At 41.3% G+C, this 21571-nt stretch overlaps 1 protein-coding gene across 1 annotated transcript in view; it reads left to right on the top strand.

Moving 5' to 3' along the window:
• Positions 1–21571, top strand: part of LOC115106861 (chemokine-like protein TAFA-5) — an 88569-nt gene that overhangs the window by 57402 nt on the left and 9596 nt on the right. The window contains exon 4 of the mRNA XM_065008398.1: positions 11444–11571. Coding sequence (XP_064864470.1) covers positions 11444–11571 — 128 coding nt within the window. The remainder of the gene's footprint in view (positions 1–11443; positions 11572–21571) is intronic.

Below are 21571 nucleotides of genomic sequence, written 5' to 3'. Positions count from 1 at the left end.
CATCATACGGTATGCAATAATCAACCTATACATACAGTATGTCATAACTCAAGGTCAAAAGAAATTGCCTAGTAAAAATATATCCAGTTAAAATATGACCAGTAACAATCTTATAATATAGCCTGCATTTTACAGTCTTCCTTTATTGCACACACAGTATTGCCATACAGTATTTCATATCCTTGATATCATTGATAATAAATTATTTATTAAGATCATAAGTTGTCACAAACACCTCTCCAGGGACGCGTGGGCCACCATTAAACGCATAGGAAACAAGGATTATTGCTATGTGTGTCGGCATGCTATCTCGTTATCACAGCCTCCCGAAGCTTCATGAGTGACGGAGCTATTTAGGACACAAATTCAATGCAGTACAACCTCAGGCTTTAAAAGTCTTTGCAGGTTTTAACACGAGACATTCATTAAGCCAGCAAATGGGTGGAATAATCATATGCAAATCAGAGAGACAGCAAGGGGAGAGAGAGAGAGAGAGAAAGGCGCTTGTGGCTAATTTCAAAGCTAGGATTTATGTTTATTCCTGATGCACAGTCAGTCTGAGCACACAGACGAAAGAAAGCCTGCACACGTAGACCATTGAACACACACGCGCGAAGATGTACGCACACACATGCATGCACATAACACACACATACTGTAGGCATACACACACATACAAACTGAATACACGTACACATAGTGGACGAGTGTGTCATGCTTATAGCATAGGAGCGTGGTAGAGAATAGGTGAGATACTAGGTTTGTCCCAAATGGCACCCTATTGATGGCGAGGAGTGGTTGGAGGCTTGGGCATGGATTCAGAAAAAGGGACAACTAAGAGATGTTTGTGTGTATTTAAGTCAGTGTGTGTGTGATGTGGAAAGACACAGATAACAGAAAGACGGAGAGAGCCATGACATCTTGAAACATTATTTTATGGTAGTACACCAACAGCAGCACTCCAGATGTCGGCTTTACCCACTGATGCTGGCCCTATCAGCTATAATAGATGGTTCCTAGCTATAATTATGTGAGCAGATCGAGCATCAGTACAGAGAATCCTGCTGTATCCATCCCCATCCTATCGCAGGCTTTGGTAGATCAGTATTTCCAGGCCATCCCTCTCTCATCAACCCCTTCTCTCTATGTTAGCCAGGATTTATCATCTCAGCCCTCTCTCAGGCTGGTTGACATAAGTGTGGTGCACCATTTCACCTTGTCCCACCGTGGGTGTAATGATGTTATTCCACCTTTTATTACCGCCACATGAACTTATCCACAGATACGTTCCATCAACCAAATGACATCTCCTGGACTGGGCTGGGAAGAGGGGAGTGTTTGGGGGAGTATTTTTATTTCATAACACCGCTTGCCCTTGACAACTGTGCCATACAGATTGCAAAATAGTTGGGAAGAGATGTTTGATGTACCAATTCCATGGTACAGGGTGTATGAGTTGATATATAAAACAATGCAAAATTCAAGGCTTTGTGATTTTCAGCAAAAATTATTATATAGAATTCTTGCCACCAACAAAAGGTTGAATATTTGGGGCATAAAATCATCGAAGCTCTGCAGATTATGTTGTGAGGATACAGAATCAATAGACCATTTATTTTGGTATTGCCCTCAGGTAGCCTGTTTCTGGTCTCAATGGCTGAAAATGCATAGCATTGATCTAAAATTTACCCTAGAAATAGGAGATACTGTTAGGAGATCTAGAGAGACCGGATCAGTCCATTACTAATATACTAATACTCTTAGTAAAAGTATTTATCCTCAACAAGCAATCTGTAGATTTTATTCGATTAGATAGCTTGAAATTGTACATTAAACATCATAGCATAGTTGAAAGCTATGTGTTGCGTAGAAACAAGAAGTGGGTGGCCAGCAGAGATAGATGGGATGGGCTGAGGGAAGCTGGGGGTTGGTATGTGGAATTGGAGACAAGTGGGAGTGGAGTTGCTGTGTGAGAGATAGAATGATGGGCTGGGCTGAGGGAAGCTGAGTGTTGGTATGTGGAATTGGAGACAAGTGGGAGTGGAGTTGCTGTGTGAGAGATAGAATGATGGGATGGGCTGAGGGAAGCTGAGGGTTGGTATGTGGAATTGGAGACAAGTGGGAGTGGAGTTGCTGTGTGAGAGAAGTTTGTGGGAAAAAAGTCTAAATAAAACATAATAAAAGTACATTTGAATGACACTAAGTGGCAGTGTTTTTACAACCAATGCCGGTTTGCCTGAGGCTGATGCCGTGCAGGTGTTTGTACACATGCATATACACACACTCTCATTCAAATAAACACAGACAAGAACACACACATACACGTAATAGTGCCAGACATGCACAAAAACATATACAGTTGGCATTGCTGTTATGATTTCAGTTGTCCTTGATGTCCTTTGTTTTAAATGTATTTTTTTGTCATTGTTGTTTGCTGTTTTCTTCTGTCTTTTCCTTTTTTCTCTTTAGTTCATTCTCTTGGTTGCTGTGGGGACTGTGGGAGGGGTCCCGATTGGTTGAGGGACAGCTATTGGGGAACTGTGGGGGGGGATCTTGGAGGGTTCGGGTTTCACAAGATCATAAAAAAGGAAACTATGACATGTATTTTATATCACTATCATGCACACGCAACCTCACACATAAGGATGGCTCTGTTGCGGACCGACTGATACATGTTTGATAGTGTCTTGATGCTGTATTGTTTGATAGTGTCTTCATGCTGTATTGTTTGATAGTGTCTTGATGCTGTATTGTTTGTCCTTCCTGTTCTAATACTTTAATGTGACCCCTTCCTTGTGTTTTTTAAAATAAATAATTATAAATAAAAATAAAACACTGATTACATGGTATATTGTATAGGCCAATACTGCTGGTAGCCCACTATAGACAGAAAGAAGGAAAAATAGTCTAACAGGTGTCATGACATTGGCCTGTTGGGGGAGGTTAACGATCCCCATAAATACCTTTCCCCATTTTCCTCTCTCTACTATACCGACATAACTGTTGAAAATCCCTTAACATCTGGTAACATCAAAAGGTGTGAAACGGAACCATATTTCGGTAATCCAACCAGTTGAAAATATGTGTTGGTACTTCATGAATTCTGATGTCAGATCAGTTGGCGTCTGAGACATTATGACTGATGATAGGACGACATAAACTGTATCTTGGAAAGTCCACACATTCTAGTTATCAGATTCACATGGAATTGTTGTGCAATTAAAATGTTTAAATCTGAAACTATTTGTGAAAAGATTAAATGTAATTTTAGCTTCTTAATGAGAGAACGGTTTGTCATAAGAGTAAACTCTGCTCACTCAGAGGCCCCGCCCAAGTGAACAGACATTGGTTGTAAACTATGAAACACGACATTCTCTTCACCGCGATATAAGCCCGTTAACCAAAATCCAACTTTGTGTTCCAAGTACAGTATACCCTTTGTTGGCAATGACAGAGGTCAAACGTTTTCTGTAAGTCTTCACAAGGTTTTCACACACTGTTGCTGGTATTTTGGCCCATTCCTCCATGCAGATCTCCTCTAGAGCAGTGATGTTTGGGGCTGTTGCTGGGCAACACGGGCTTTCAACTCCCTCCAAAGATTTTCTATGGGGTTGAGATCTGGAGACTGGCTAGGCCACTCCAAGACCTTGAAATGCTTCTTACGAAGCCACTCCTTCGTTGCCTGGGCGGTGTGTTTGGGATCATTGTCATGCTGAAGGACCCAGCCACGTTTCATGTTCAATGCCCTTGCTGATGGAAGGAGGTTTTCACTCAAAATCTAACGATACATGGCCCCATTCATTCTTTCCTTTTCTGTCCATAGGACAACAATCAGTCGTATATTGCACAAATCTGGCCTTTATGGAAGAGTGGCAAGAAGAAAGCCATTTCTTAAAGATATCCATAAAAAGTGTAATTTAAAGTTTGCCACAAGCCACCTGGGAGACAGACCAAAAATGTGGAAGAAGGTGCTCTGGTCAGATGAAACCAAAATTGAACTTTTTGGCAACAATGCAAAACGTTATGTTTGGCGTAAAAGCAACACAGCTCATCACCCTGAACACACCATCCCCACTGTCAAACATGGTGGTGGCAGCATCATGGTTTGGGCCTGCTTTTCTTCAGCAGGGACAGGGAAGATGGTTAAAATTGATGGGAAGATGGATGGAGCCAAATACAGGACCATTCTGGAAGAAAACCTGATGGAGTCTGCAAAAGCCCTGAGATTGGGACGGAGATTTGTCTTCCAACAAGACAATGATCCAAAACATAAAGCAAAATCTACAATGGAATGGTTCAAAAATAAACATATCCAGGTGTTAGAATGGCCAAGTCAAAGTCCAGACCTGAATCTGTGGAATCTGTGGAATCTGTGGAAAGAACTGAAAACTGCTGTTCACAAATGCTCTCCATCCAACCTCATTGAGCTCGAGCTGTTTTGCAAGGAGGAATGGGAAAAAATTTCAGTCTCTCGATGTGCAAAACTGATAGAGACATACCCCAAGCGACTTACAGCTGTAATTTCAGCAAAAGGTGGCGCTACAAAGTATTAACTTAAGGGGGCTGAATAATTTTGCACGCCCAATTTTTCAGTTTTTGATTTGTTAAAAAAGTTTGAAATATCCAATAAATGTCGTTCCACTTCATGATTGTGTCCCACTTGTTGTTGATTCTTCACAAAAAAATACAGTTTTATATCTTTATGTTTGAAGCCTGAAACGTGTCAAAAGGTCGCAAAGTTCAAGGGGGCCGAATACTTTCGCAAGGCACTGTATAACAAGTAATAAGTATTGAGATAAACTTTTGTTATTGACCAAATACTTATTTTCCACCATCATTTGCAAATAAATTCATGAAAAATCCTATAATGTGAAGTGTACCTATGATGACAATTACAGGCCTCTCTCCTCTTTGAAGTGGGAGAACTTGCACAATTGGTTGTTGACTAAATACTTTTTTGCCCCACTGTATGTTGTGTGGGGAAACGTCTTTTTCCATCCGATCTGTCAAACTTATCGCCTCTAAAATGTAAATAAAACAGCACAAAGAGTTTATGTAATGTGTCATTAAATACCTATTTGAAGGTTTGTGTCGAATTTGAATCAGGTTTTTATGGCGGCGCTAATGTTATCTTCAGAAGTAAACAGCGGCTGTCACGGCTTTTGAGAGTCATGATGGCTTGCAGTGATGACGCAAAAAAATGAATGCATATTCAGTTGTACAATTGACTAGGTATCCCCCTTACCATATCTCTTTATTGTTTTAGTCTGCGAGAGAAGAGAGGCTGCACGACAGAGAATGAGTGGCATTATGCGTGCTGTACGTTACATCATGACACGTCACAATTTAATGTACAGCCTCGTTTGAATGCCACGGTTGTGCAAATTTGTACGGAATGGGGTTAGTCAACAGTACCAACGTCAGTGTCACAAATGGAATCCTTTTCCATAGGGCTCTGATCAAAAGTAGTGCAATGTATAGGGAATAGGTTGCCATTTAGGACACACGTCAGACTCCACAGCATGTCTTTATCAATTGAGGGTCGTCTGTCTTGGCGAGTCCTTGAGAAAGACTCCCAACAAGTTTCCCATTTCACCTGCAGTGAATGGACATTTTTCATTTTTTTTCTCTCTTTCTCTTTTCTTTCCTCCAAGGGCTGAGCTCGATTACTTTTTCTCCTGAAACGTATCCATCATGAACTGCGCCTCAGTGTTTTGTATGGGATAGATTTATCTGTCTATGACTGCTAGCGGCTGGCGGGGGCCCTAAATGTTGGGCTCCTGAGTTGCGCAGCGGAGGCGTCACTGCTGGAGGCGTCACTACAGACTCTCTGGTTCGAATCCAGGCTGTATCACAACAGGCCATGATTGGGCGGCACACAATTGGGCCAGCGTCGTCCGGGTTTGGTCGGTGTTGGCCCTCAATGTAAATAAGAATTTGTGCTTAACTGACTTGTCTATTTAAATAAAGGTCAAATTTAAAAAAAAAAATGTAGAGTTTGAGTGAGTATGTGTGAACGAGCGTGCATGGATGTGAATGTAAAGCAAGAGAAGCCTGTCAAGGGGCATAATTGAGTGCTCTTGTGTGGTCACTGTGTGAACAACCACAGCACAGGGAGAGAAAGAGACACGACGCAATGTGAATATAGGCCTGAAGCGGATCCCATTGAGCATTGATTACTAGTGCTCAACGTTTCTCCATTAGATACACAATTAGGACTGATTAGGCCTTTTGTCTGAAGGCGTGTTATGTTACGACACTCCTGATTTGGTTGCTGAGTTGGGTTCAAGTGTTGTTTGTGTTGATACAAATAGCTACAGTGTGGTTCTTATTGCAATGGAACAATTCAGATGTAAAACATTCATTCAATTGATTGCAGAATGCGGCAATGGGAATCGTGAGTGTTTAGCAATGTTGTTTAATCTTAGAATGACATTCATTATTGTAATTCTTCACAGAACATGTTTTTTTTTTTACATTTGTTTTATCTAGTCTCATGAATAGGAGGGAACTGCTTCTATGATCTATGCTAGATTCTAATAGAAATTCAAGGTGACCTCTGTAAGTTACAGTCAGACAGAAAATGATCCAGTGTTAAAGCAACACTGACAGTGTTAATGGTCCTAAACAGTCACTCTGAAATTGTATTTTTCTCTCATGACTAACTACCAGGATGTTTGGAATTACAGTCTGAGCGGGCAGGGAGCTTATATTTTACAGACAGCTTTTTGAAAAGCCTATGTCAAGCACTTTGGACGTGGTGAGTTGTGTTGCAGTGAAATCATCTCAAGCTAATTTGGTGATACACAAAGCAACATTGAAAATGCATCAATTCTCTCTCTCTCTCTCTCTCTCTCTCAATTTCTATTACATTTCAATTTAAGGGCTTTGTTGGCATGGGAAGCATATGTTAACATTGCCAAAGCAAGTGAAGAAGATAATAAACAAAAGTGAAATAAACCCCCCAAAAATGACAGTAAACATTACACAGAATGAAGACATTTCAAATGTCATATGTGCAAATAGTTCAAGTACAAAAGGGAAAATAGAATTACAATGGTGTTTGTTCTTCACTGGTTGCCCTTTTCTTGTGGCATACAGGTCACAAATATTGCTGCTGTGATGGCAGACTGTGGTATTTCAAAGTTGTATTTGTTTTCAAATTCTTTGTGGATCTGTGTAATCTGAGGGAAATATGTGTCTCTAATATGGTCATTCATTTGGCAGGAGTTTAGGAAGTGCAGCTCACCTTCCACCTCATTTTGTGGGCAGTGTGCACATAGCCTGTCTTCTCTTGAGAGCAAGGTGTGCCTAATACAACCTTTCTCAATAGCAAGGCTATGCAAACTGAGTATACATAGTCAAAGTTTTCCTTAAATGAGGGTCAGTTTGGGCCTGCCACTGTGTAATCTCTATTTATGGCCAAATAGCATTCTAGTTTGCTCTGTTTTTTTGTTAATGCTTTCCAATGTGTCAAGTAATTAACTTTTTGTTTTCTCATTATTTGGTTGGGTCTAATTGTGTTGCGGTTCTGGGGCTCTGTGGAGTCTGTTTGTGTTTGTGAACAGAGCTCCAGGACCAGCTTGCTTAGGGGACTCTTCTCAAGGCTAATCTCTCTGTAGGTGATGGCTTAGTTATGGAAGGTTTGAGAATTGCTTCCTTTTAGGTTGTAGATTTTAACGTCTCTTTTCTGTTTTTTTGGTATTGGCTTAATTCTGCTCTGCATGCATTATTTGGTGTTTTACATTGTACACAGAGGATATTTTTGCAGAATTCTGCATGCAGTCTCAATTTGGTGTTTGTCCCATTTTGTGAAGTCTTGGTTGGTGAGCGGACCCCAGACCTCACAACCATAAAGGACAATGGGTTCTATAACTGATTCAAGTATTTTTTGTCAGATCCTAATTGGTATGTCGAATTTTATGTTAGAATCTTTGTGGAATTTACCTGTGGCGCTGATTTTTAGGCCAAGGTATGTATAGTTTTTTTGTGTAGTCTAGGTCAAAACGATGTCCTGTGACATTGGGTGCTGTAGGCATCCTGGAGGGCAGGTAGTTTGCCCCTGGTGAAGCATTGTGCAGACCACACTACCCTCTGGAGAGCCTTGCGTGTGAGGACGGTGCAGTTGCCTTTCCAGGCGGTGATACAGCCCGACAGGATGCTCTCAATTGTGCATCTGTAAAAGTTTGTGAGGGCTTTAGGTAACAAGCCAAGTTTCTTCAGCCTCCTGAGGTTGAAGAGGTGCTGTTGCTCCTTCTTCACCACGCTATCTGTATCAAACTGTTCAGTGTGTCCGTGATGTGTAAGCTGAGGAACTTACATTTTCCACCTTCTCCACTACTGTCTCGTCAATGTGGATAGGGGAATGCTCCCTCTGCTCTTTCCTGAAGTCCACGATCATCAATTAGGGTGTGCAGGGGGAATACGTGGTCTGTATATGATCATTTGGTAAAAAGCCACTTTGACATTTGCTCAGTACATTGTTTTCACCGAAGAAATGTAAGAGTCTGCTGTTAATGATAATGCAGAGAATTTTCCCAAGATTGCTGTGGATGCATATCCTACGGTAGTTATTGGGGCCAAATGTTTCTCCACTTTTGTCGATTGGGGTGATCAGTCCTTGGTTCCAAATATTGGGGGAGATGCCAGAGCTAAGGATGATGTTAAAGAGTTTAATTACAGCCAAATGGAATTTGTGGTAGAGGATTTTGAGAATACCATCATTGAGGATACCATCAACAGCTCAGGCCATTTTGGGTTGAGGGTTTGTATTTTGTCCTGTAGTTCATTCAATGTAATTGGAGAATCCAGTGGGTTCTGGTAGTCTTTAATAGTTGATTCTAAGATTTATATTTGATCTTGTATATGTTTTTGCTGTTTTTTCTTTGTTATAGGCCAAAAAGATTGGAGAAGTGGTTTACCCATACATCTCCATTTTGGATAGATAACTCTTTGTGTTGTTGTTTGTTTAGTGTTCTCCAATTTTCCCAGAAGCTGTTAGAGTCTATGGATTCTTCAATTATATTGATCTGATTTTTGACGTGTTGTTCTTTCTTTTTCCGTAGTGTATTTCTGTACTGTTTTAGTCATGCACCATAGTGAAGGCGTAGCTCAGATTTTATGGGTGTCACGCCCTGACCTTGGAGATCCTTATTATTCTCTATGTTTGTTTAGGTCAGGGTGTGACTCGAGTGGGAAATTATATGTTTTCTATTTCTTTGTTTTTGGCCGAGTGTGGTTCCCAATCAGAGGCAGCTGTCTGTTGTTGTCTCTGATTGGGAGTCATACTTAGGCAGCCTGTTTTCCACCTGAGTTTGTGGGATCTTGTTTTCTGTTTAGTGCCCGACAGAACTGTGCACTTTCATTTTTTGACTTTGTTATTTTATTTGAGTGTTTTTTTGGAATAAATAATCATGAATAGTTTCCACTCTGCGCTTTGGTCCACTCATTCTACCACCAATGAGAGCCATTACTTTGGGTCTCTATGTTTTTGGTTAGATAGGTTTCTCAATATCTTTCTTAGGTTTTTGCATTATTCCTCAAACCATTTGTAATTTTTGTTAATTTTCTTCGGTTGTCTGTTTTGAATTTTTTTGTTTTGATAGGGAAGCTGAGAGACCAAATATACTGCTTAGGTTTTTACTGCAAAGTTTACAGTACACATTCACTATTACAGTGGAACGTTTTGTCCAGGGAGTTGTCTAACAATTTGTTGTTGCCTAATAGGTTTTTGATAGGTTTCCTTCCATCTATAGGATTTCTTAAAATTATTCCGTTCCTTTGGCTTTGATGCCTCATGATTGAGTATTGCTCTGTTCAAGCAGACAGGGATTTTGCTGTGCTCTGATGCAGGTGTCAGTGGTCTGACTGTGAATGCTCTGAGAGAGTCTGGGTTGAGGTCAGTGATAAAGTAGTCAACAGTGCTACTGACAGGAGATGAGCTATAGGTGTACCTACCATAGAGGTCCCCACGAAGCCTACCATTGACTATGTACATACCCAGCGTGCGACAGAGCTGCAGGAGTTGTGACCCGTTTTTTTGGTTATGTTATTGTAGTTATGCCTAGGGGGGCATACGGGGGAGAGAATGCTGAAATAATCACACTCTCACACTCAACACTGGTTATTACCAGGTTATTAACACCAACACCAGGGTTCATTTATACCACTGAGTATTAATTTAACACTTGAATCAACACTATAAATGTTAAATTGAAAAACATTAACACTGGCCAATTTGCTGTGAATGGATCAAAACATATGTATCTTTCTTGCATATGGTTTATTACTAGATCTGAATATCATAGGTGTCATGACAGAATATGGCAATATCATTTGTTGCAACAATTCACCCTCTTTCGTTCGTCTCCCATTGTTTCACACACTCATTTGCAGATGGAAAATAAATCTCTCTCTCTATAGATGTCTATCTCTCTATTTCCCTCTCTAACTCTCTCTCTAACTCTCTCTCTCTCTAACTCTCTCCCTCTCTAACTCTCTCTCTCTCTCTCTCTGAAGGCTAGTTGAGGGTGCCATTTGTCTGAAGGCATGCAGGTGTGGGAATACTGTGTCCTACTTTTTAAAATTAGACTTTTGCTTATGATGAGTCCCTACGCCAAAGAGCCTACCTCAAATAGAAAAACTCTGGGATTTAACAACCAGTTTGGTTAGTTTCAGAAGAAGTGTTTATTATTAGTCCGTACTGTATCTGTTGATTCGTCCACAGTCAAGCTGGATAAGGATAAGTATACTTTTCTGCCCTTGTACACGTTTCAGAAGTGCATCATCACAAACTCATCACAAACTCAGACAACCACAGACAAGGCTGATGTAGAAAAAGCATCAATTTCTGTGGCTAATCAATGATACTATTTTGGATGTACAAATGTAGGATCTTAATTTGAGCCAGTTTGCTAAAGTAGGAAAATAATCCTGCGGCAACAGGACATTTGAATTATTATGTGGATTATACATTCTGGAGATTTTTGTAGGAGTTGATACATTTTTCAAGTCTGAAATTTTTATGTGGAAATTACAAACTTCAGGAGCCTTTTTTTTAACCTCAAATACACTGCAGGAAAGTTATCCTGCAACATGGTGATCAAATTAAGATCTACATCTGTAGGGTGAGCGAGTCTGGCGGATTTCAGTAAACCAGAATATTTGATAGTACTCTGGCTCTGTGTGCTAACTATTTGGTAGATCATGTACTCTCACAATATATCCAGAAGGCAACTATTTTTAGTGCCTCAATCATTTGAGTTTAAAGAACCAAAATAGCATCTGAAAACAATGTAAATACCTGCTTATTGTTTTAAACACTGAGAGTTGTGTGTTTTGACCCCTCCGATATGAGGTTAACCATGTCTCTCTATTTCTCCCTTTCCATTCTCCTCTCTCCTTATCTCTCGCCATCTCTCTTTCTCCCTCCCTCACTCCACAGCTAGTATCGTCCGAACCAAACAGTGGTGTGAGATGGTCCCATGTCTGGACGATGAGGGCTGTGACCTGTTAATCAATAAATCTGGATGGACTTGTACACAACCAGGAGGCAGAGTCAAAACCACTACGGTGAGTCTTATTTACAGAATGTATATTCATTATCACTATGTTTGAAAGCACATAATGGGGGTCACGTCTTGGAATTAGAATTACCAGAATGTTAACTTGAATAGGAATGTCAATTGTAGTCATTCTAATTCCATCAACCACCAATGTGTAGCCTTAACCCAGTGTGAACCCTTTCTCACTCACTCGCTCACTACAAGTCACCACAAGTCATGACTTGGCTCCCATGTCAGAGTTGGCTCCCGACAGTTCCACAGTTCCATCCCAGAGTTAGCTACACTAGCTGGCAGCAGACAGCAGAATGCTCATATTAATGAATCCAACCTCAGCCAGGTACACCTAAGCAAGCGTACCTAAAACGCTTCTCCCCTCCCTCCTGCTTCTCCCTTCCCTCCTACTTCTCCCCAACAACACAGTGGTTTGTTTACCTGTTCATCGCTCCTAATTAGTTTGAATTAAGGTAAACTCTTAAAGCTAATGACTGGAGCGGATGGAGTCTTCACGGGCAGGTATTTTGGGGAGAGAAAGCAACCTCTCTCCCTTGCTTCACTCACGCACACACTAAACGACAACAGTAAAACACTGTTGAATGCACAATAAAATACCTTAAATATGTTTTACAGAATTAATGCTCTAGATTGCACTCCATTATGTGTAAAATGGTGAGAAATACAGTTGTTAACTGTAATTGGAAGCCTCCTGTCACGTCCTGACCTTAGTTATCTATGTCTTCTGTGTTACTTTGGTAAGGTCAGGGTGTGACGAGGGTGGGTATGTGTGTTTTAGGATTGTCTAGGGGTTTTGTATATCTATGGGGTTTTGGTATGTCTAGGTAAATGTAGGTCTATGGTGGCCTGAATTGATTCCCAATCAGAGGCAGCTGTTTGTCATTGTCTCTGATTGGGGATCCTATTTAGGTTGCCGTTTTCCTATTTTTGGTTATGTGGGTTATTGTCTATGTGTAGTTGCCTGTCAGCACTCGGTTTAAATAGCGCCACGTTCATTTTGTTTAGTGTTTATTCTTTATTAAAAGAAGTATGTATTCATGTCACGCTGCACCTTGGTCTCATCAATACGACGAATGTGACACCTCCTGTAAAAATTACTCTGACATACTGTATTTCTGTACAGTAATAGCTTTGCCTACAGTAGATTTAAATGTTCAGTTTCGCACCAACCACATGCTGTCAGGTGAGACGAATGAATATCAGCCAATTTTAGTTAAAAACATATATATACTGTATCAGTCAAAAGTTTGGACAACACCTACTCATTCAAGTGTTTTTCTGTATTTTTACTCTTTTCTACAAGAAAATAGTCAAATAAACCTTCCAACCAGGATTTCTGTGAATCACATTATGTTGGCTTTTCAGTGATGTGTAATTTCTATTTAAATATAGCAAGTATTAAGGCATACAGCTACAATTTGTATTCACCCGCAACCTCTATTCATAATGACTGCCAGGGTTAAGAGGAAGCTACCTAGCCATTTAAACTGGAACAACCATTTCAGTAAAGGGTGCAAAAGTTCAATGATTGGATTAGTTTAGATAAATTATTGTTATCTTTGTGGAGCTTAACATTTAGTCAATCAATCACTCAATGTACAGTTGAAGTCGGAAGTTTACATACACTTAGGTTGGAGTCATTAAAACTCGTTCTTCAACCACTCCACAAATTTCTTGTTAACAAACTTTAGTTGGTTACGACATCCGCTTTGTGCATGACACAAGTCATTTTTCCAACAATTGTTTACAGACAGATTATTTCACTTATAACTCGCTTTTATCACAATTCCAGTGGGTCAGAAGTTTACATGCACTAAGTTGACTGTGCCTTTACACAACTTGGAAAATTCCAGAAAATGATGTAATGGCTTTAGAAGCTTCTGATAGGCTAATTGCCATCATTTGAGTCAATTGGAGGTGTCCCTGTGAATGTATTTAAAGGCCTACCTTCAACCTCAGTGCCTCTTTGCTTGATATCATGGGAAAATCAAAAGAAATCAGCCAAGACACTCTAGTCCCAAACTGTTTTAGACCTTTATCCATTCTGCCCTGTCTTTCTAAAGTCTTTGAAAGCCAAGTTAATGAACAGATCTCTGGCCTCCCGGGTGGTGCAGTGGTCTAAGGCACTGCAGAGACTCTGGGTTCGAGCCCAGGCTCAGTTGAAGCCGGCCGCGACCGGGAGGTCCATGGGGCCACGCACAATTGGCCTAGCGACGTCCGGGTTAGGGAGAGTTTGGCTGGTAGGGATATCCTCGCTTGGTGTACGGTGTTTCCTCTGACACATTGGTGCGTCTGGCTTCCGGGTTGGATGCGCACTGTGTTAAGAAGCAGTGCGGCTTGGTTGGGTTGTGTTTCGGAGTTTCGTTTTGTCTCTCCTTGGCCCGTATGGGAGTTGTAGCGATGAGACAGGACAGTAACTACTAACAATTGGATAGCATGAAATTGGGGAGAAAAAGGGGTAAATAAATAATAATAAACAGATCACTGACCATTTCGAATCCCACCGCACCTTATCCGCTGTGTGAGCTGGTCACGGGTGCACCTCAGCCACGCTCAAGGTACTAAACGATATCATAACCTCCATCGTCAAAAGACAGTACAGTGCAGCCGTCTTCATTGACTCGTATTCTTATCGGCAGACTCAACAGGCTTGGTTTCTCAAATGACTGCCTCGCCTGGTTCACCAACTACTTCTCAGTCAGAGTCGTGTGTTAAATCGGAGGGCATGTTGTCTGGACCTCTGGCAGTCTCTATGGGGGTACCACAGGGTTCAATTCCCGGGCTGACACTTTTCTCTGTATATATCAACAATGTTGCTCTTGCTGCATGTGATTCCCTCATCTACCTCTTGCTCTTGCTGCATGTGATCCACCTCTACACAGAAGACACCATTCTGTATATATTTGGCCCTTAATTAGACACTGTACTAATTAAACTCCAAACGAGCTTCAATGCCATACAACACTTCTTCCGTGGCCTCCAACTGCTTTTAAATGCTAGTAAAACCAATTCCATGCTTTTCAACCGTTCGCTGCCCGCACCCGCCCGTCCGACTAGCATCACTACTCTGGACGGCTCTGACTTAGAATATGTAGACAACTACAAATACCTAGGTGTCTGGCTAGACTGTAAACTCTCCTTCCAGACTCATATTAAACATCTCCAATCCAAAATTAAATCTAGAATTGGCTTCCTATTTTGCAACAAAGCCTCCTTCACTCACGCCGCCAAACATACCTCGTAAAACTGACTATCCTACCGATCCTCGACTTCGGTGATGTCATTTACAAAATAGCTTCCAATACTCTACTCAGCAAACTGGATGCAGTCTATCACAGTGCCATCCGTTTGTCACCAAAGCCCCTTATACCACCCCCACTGCGACCTGTGTGCTCTAGTCGGCTGGCCCTCGCTACATATTCGTCGCCAGACACACTGCCTCCGGGTCATCTATAAGGCTATGCTAGGTAAAGCTCTGCCTTATCTAGGCTCACTGGTCACATTAACAACACCCACCCATCACTCCCTCCGGCAGGTATATTTCACTGGTCATCCCCAAAGCCAACACTTCCTTTGGCCGCCTTTCCTTCCAGTTCTCTGCTGCCAATGACTGGAACGAATTGCAAAAATCGCTGAAGCTGGAGACTTATATTTCCCTCACTAACTTTAAACATCAGCTGTAAATATCCCACCCAATCTACCTACCTCATCCCCATATTGTTTTAATGTACTTTTATGCTCTTTTGCACACTAGTATTTCTACTTGCACATCACCATCTGCTCATCTATCACTCCAGTGTTCATTTACTAAATTTGATTTACTTCACTACTATGGCCTATTTATTGCCTTTCCTCCTCAAGCCATTTGCACACACTGTATAAAGACTTTATTATTTTTCCTATTGTGTTATTGACTGTATGCTTGTTTATTTCATATGTAACTCCGTGTTGTTGTTTGTGTCGCACTGCTTTGCTTTATCTTGGCCAGGTCGCAGTTGTAAACTTGTTCTCAACTAGCTTTTCTGGTAAAATATTTTTATTTTTTTAAAGACCTCAGAAAAAGAATTGTAGACCTCCACAAGTCTGGTTCATCCTTGGGAGCAATTTCCAAATGCCTGAGGGTACCACGTTCATCTGTACAAGCAATAGTACGCAATAATAAACCCAATGGGACCATGCAGCCCTCATTACCGCTCAGGAAGGAGACGCGTTCTGGCTCCTAGAGATAAACATACTTTGGTGCGAAAAGTGCAAATAAATTCCAGAACAATAGCAAAGGACCTTGTGAAGATGCTGGAAGAAACAGTTACAAAAGTATCTATATCCACAGTAAAACGAGTCCTATATCGACATAACCTGAAAGGCCGTTGAGCAAGGAAGAAGCCGCAGCTCCAAAACCTCCATACAAAAGCCAGACTGTTTGCAACTGCACATGGGGACAAAAATCTGATGAAACAAAGATAGAATTGTTCGGCCATAATGACCATCGTTATGTTTGGAGGAAAAAGGACGAGGCTTGCAAGCCGATGAACACCATGCCAACCGTGAAGCACGGGGGTGGCAGCATCATGTTGTGGGGGTGCTTTGCTGCATGAGGGACTGGTGCACTTCACAAAATAGATGGCTTCATGAAGATGGAAAATTACGTGGATATATTGAAGCAACAACTCAAGACATCAGTCAGGAAGTTAAAGCTTGGTCGCAAATGGGTCTTCTAAATGGACAATGACACCAAGCATACTTCCAAAGTTGTGGCAAAATGGCTTAAGGACAACAAAGTCAAGGTAATGGAGTGGCCATCACAAAGCCCTGACCTCAAACCTATCGAACATTTGTGGGCAGAACTGAAAAAGTGTGTGCAAGCAAGGAGGCCTACAACCCTGACTCAGTTACACCATCTCCTTCAGGAGGAATGGGTCAAAATTCACCCAACTTATTGTGGGAAGCTTGTGGAAGGCTACCCGAAAACATTTGACCCAAGTTAAAAAAAATTAAAGGCAATGCTGCCAAATACTAATTGAGTGTATGTAAACTTCTGATCCACTGGGAATGAGATGAAAGAAGTAAAAGCTGAAATAAATCATTCTCTCTACTATTATTCTGACATTTCATATTCTTTAAATAAAGTGGTGATCCTAGTAAGTCAGGGAAGTTATACTAGGATTAAATGTCAGTAATTGTGAAAAGCTGAGTTTAAATGTATTTGGCTAAGGTGTATGTAAACTTCTGACTTCAACTGTACATGCAAAAACACCTTTATTAAAATCAATTCCCAAAAAATCCACCTGCAGTAGAGCAAGTTAAAAATGTGTCACTATATCTTTAAAACATTTATTTGGTGTGAATTCTCATTTAGTTTTGAGTCAGTACAACAAAAACCTTTTGGTAGTAATGTCATTGACTTTGATTACAACCTACTATAAATATTTGACTTAAAATGCCTTGGGGTTTACAGTGTACTGTACTTCTGGATCACAAAAAACCTTTTGACCTCAAGTGGTTGCATGGTATTGTTTTTTGGGGTCATTAACATATTTTGAGGCATGCCTTCTAAGAGGCTACACCCATGAGTGTGAGTACTGTACCAATTTAACTAATATGTGTTAATAGCTTTCAAACAACAAAATGTGGGGACAGATTGGAGTGTCAATAAGCCTCAAACCTTCAATGGTTGAGTACTTGCTATGTTTTGCTCTGTAGACACTGCAAATTTGGAAGCCTTTGTTAAGGCCTCTAGAAGTGTAAGTTATTCATACATATTTGATGTACAGTGTATATACACTACCGTTCAAAAGTTTGGGGCCACTTAGAAATGTCCTTGTTTTTTTAAAGAAAAGCATTCTGTACTCGTCTCTTCACTGTTAATGTTGAGACTGGTGTTTTGCAGGTACTATTTGATGAAGCTCCCAGTTGAGGACTTGTGAGGCATCTGTTTCTTAAACTACACACTCTAATGTACTTGTACTCTTGCTCAGTTGTGCACCGGGGCCTCCCACTCCTCTTTCTATTCTGGTTAGAGCCAGTTTGCTCTGTTCTGTGAAGAGAGTAGTACATACCGTATGAGATCTCAGTTTCTTGGCAATTTCTGGCATGAGATAGCCTTCATTTCTCAGAACAAGAATAGACTGACGAGTTTCAGAAGAAAGGTCTTTGTTGCTCGCCATTTTGAGCCTATAATCAAACCCACAAATGCTGATGCTCCAGATACTCAACTAGTCTAAAGAAGGCCAGTTTTATTGCCTCTTAAAATCAGCACATCAGTTTTCAACTGTGCTAACATCATTGCAAAAGGGTTTTCTAATGATCAATTAGCCTTTTAAAATGAGAAACTTGGATTAGCTAACACAACGTGCCATTTGAACACAGGAGTGATGGTTGCTGATAATGGGCTTCTGTTTGCCTACGTATGTGGGTATTCCATAAAAAAATCAGCCGTTTCCAGCTACAATAGTCATTTACAACATTAACAAAGTCAACACTGTATTTCTGATAAATTTGAGGTCATTTTAATGGACAAAAAATGTGCTTTTTTTGACCCCAAACTTTTGAACTGTAGTGTATATATACTGTGTATATTTGATATGCTGTGATATGAAAAAACATTACCTAGCAGCCAACCTGCTTGCACCAATCCCATGCAGTTACAGTAAAATAGCTGGCATGTATGCTGCCAGTTTAATGCTGTAAATTTACAGGCAAAAGTTTTACAGTGCACACACCCAACGTCGCTTCCCTCTCTCCCCGTGTCGCAAACACTATCCTGCCTCCACTCATTAGTCATTTAATACTGTTCATTTGGGCACATTGGTTACGCAGCTGTCTCTCTCTCCCCAATTTGCCTCCCCACCCGCCCTTCGTGAACTCTGACCAGCGTAGGCCTCATCATTAATTAATCTGTCATATTTAAGTCATCAGCTGAGTCCAACTTGTTTACGCCTTCTCCTGAAGAGATGCGCCGAGTCACGCCAATGCCGTGACTCATATCCGTGTATCATTTTCAAAGAGTTAAATCCAATTGATACAGTTCATTATCGAGTCTCTCTCTTACCCTATATGGCAAGTTGAGGCCCACAAACATCTTATAGCATTGCATACTGTAGACATTAACACACAGAGAATTCCCGAGCTATATATCTGTTGTGTATGACAGATGTGAGGTATAGAGAGAAGGTTGGGTGAGTCTATTTCGAACCAAGTTAGAAGGCTGTTTGTCATCCTGTGTTGATGTTGGCTCTGAGAGGCTGAGAGATGACAGGTATTCATGGTTGCTCCATATTGTATGTCAAATAGACGGTCAGAGGCCATAGTTGGCTAGGGCCTGCCTGCCTGCCTGCCTGCCTGCCTGCCTGCCTGCCTGCCTGCCTGTCTGTCTGTCTGTCTGTCTGTCTGTCTGTCTGTCTGTCTGTCTGTCTGTCTGTCTGCCTGCCTGCCTGCCTGCCTGCCTGCCTGCCTGCCTGCCAGCCTGTCTGTCTGTCTGTCTGTCTGTCTGTCTGTCTGTCTGTCTGTCTGTCTGTCTGTCTGTCTGTCTGTCTGTCTGTCTGTCTGTCTGTCTGTCTGTCTGTCTGTCTGCCTGCCTGCCTGCCTGCCTGCCTGCCTGCCAGCCTGTCTGTCTGTCTGTCTGTCTGTCTGTCTGTCTGTCTGTCTGTCTGTCTGTCTGTCTGTCTGTCTGTCTGTCTGTCTGTCTGTGACATGTACAGTCTGTCTGTCTGTGACATGTACAGTCACTTTCTGAGGTGCTGGTTGTGAACATGGACAGACAAGGCACTGGGGCTTTTGACCAAGCTTACAGTACATAGTGACTCAATCCCATTGAGGCCTGCCAATTTAAGGCTTTAAAAAATGTAAATCATGTGGTAAAATCTATGACTTTTCTTCAAATCCCACCATCTCATTGATGCATAATTTTTGTTTGGTTTGATACTGGTGGCCTATTCTGATCCTTTCTGAGGCCAAGAGGCTTTTGTGGTTCACAGTGTGTGTGGATGTTGATGGTTAATCCGAAATGCCAGTTTGTCATCTGCAGAGCAGTTTGTCATCTGCAGAGCATAGAAAAATAGAAAAAAGGCTATGCCAATCCCTCTCTCCCAGACTCTGCCCCTCTTCATGTAAATGTAGGGTAAAGTAACTTGTCCATCAGTGGACTAAATCAGGGTCACACAGAGTGATTATTGGTAGTCTTAAACAAATCTACTTTGAAACAGAAGTATACACCTCGCACACATGGTTATGGGCTTAAAAAAAGAAGAAATCTGTGTTATGGCATATATAGAGTCACAGAGGTCTTAACCATAAGACCTACGTATTCATGATGCAATGAAAGTCCAATTTAGCAATCACTAAGTACTGTACCTACCCCAATACCCCCACGGAGGATTTAAATGTGTATTTCTCACACACGGCAGCAGAGATAAACGCTAATGTCTAACATGGTTAACTGCATTTCAGAGACATCTCTCTGATGGTGATATACTATTAGTTTCAGCAGTCATCCTTGAAACCTTCTTTCAACAACATTTATTTAAGCTAAATTGCTTATTGCTCTCTCTCTCTCTCTCTCTCTCTCTCTCTCTCTGTCTCCTCCATTGTGCTGGCAGATAAAACAGAGAGAACTGTCTCTATTTCACTCTTTCTCATCACAGGGAACAAATGCATGCTGGGAAAAATAAGTTAAAGGGAGAGAAGAATCACCTTAGGTTATATCTGACAATATTTCTTGACAATTTAATAGGATAAACAATTCAAAGGAGTTTGGGAGAAGGTAAAGGAAGAGAGAGAGAGAGAGAGACAAGAAGGGAGGAGAAAAAGCTTGAACCCATCAGTCTGACAGATACAATTTTTTCAAATTGGAGCACATCAGGTAGTGGCCATTGTCTTTCATTGTTCTGGACCCTTTTACCTTTGTGAGAAGGCTGAGGTTTTCAAGAGAACATTTCATCTTGGCAGGAAGTGATAAATTCTCCTGGCAGAAATCTTCCTTGGGAACACCATGCAGTGGTTCTTGAGGTGAATACAACAAAGCAGTATACAGTATATCCAAGCCATCCGCATTAATGTTTACACTTCCTCAGCTAAAAGATATCCCTCAAAGCTTTACCAAAACATTCACTTGTTATCCAACTAATTTCTCAAAGATTTGTTCAGACATTTAGAACAAACATTGAGTCAAAAAATTGAGAATGAGGCTTGTCTCAATTGAACCTTCTGACTCAGTGAAAACGATTTAACACCACGAACACACACACGCACACTTCCTTTGTCGGCCTAAAAGGTACTTGCTACATCTCGTCTTCACACACTGATTCTACCATACATGGCGGGGTAGCCACGCGTACACACACACACACACACACACACACACACACACACACACACACACACACACACACACACACACACACACACACACACACACACACACACACACACACACACACACACACACACACACACACACACGTCTATAACTGCCACAGTGCATTGTGTGTGGACACCAGGAAGAGTAGCTGCTGCATGTGCATTAGTTAATGCGGATCCTAATAAACTAAAAACACACACACACATACACACACACACACACACACACACACACACACACACACACACACACACACACACACACACACACACACACACACACACGTCTATAACTGCCACAGTGCATTGTGTGTGGACACCAGGAAGAGTAGCTGCTGCATGTGCATTAGTTAATGCGGATCCTAATAAACTAAAAAACACACACACACACACACACACACACACACACACACACACACACACACACACACACACACACACACACACACACACACACACACACACACACACACACACACACACACACACACACTGATTGTACCATACATTGAGGGGTAGCCTCTTAAGTGGCAGTTGATGAATTTAATCAGTGAATCCATTAGCTCGCTTCTGATTGGGGTATTTAACTACATAATAGAGAGTGGTGTCGGTGGCATCCACTGAGAGAAAGCCTGTGATTA

This window comes from Oncorhynchus nerka, linkage group LG23 (assembly GCF_034236695.1).
Source record: "Oncorhynchus nerka isolate Pitt River linkage group LG23, Oner_Uvic_2.0, whole genome shotgun sequence".
NCBI lineage: Eukaryota > Metazoa > Chordata > Actinopteri > Salmoniformes > Salmonidae > Oncorhynchus > Oncorhynchus nerka.
The sequence above is the reverse complement of the archived record's forward strand: the minus strand, read 5'-3'. Positions and strand labels throughout refer to the sequence as shown.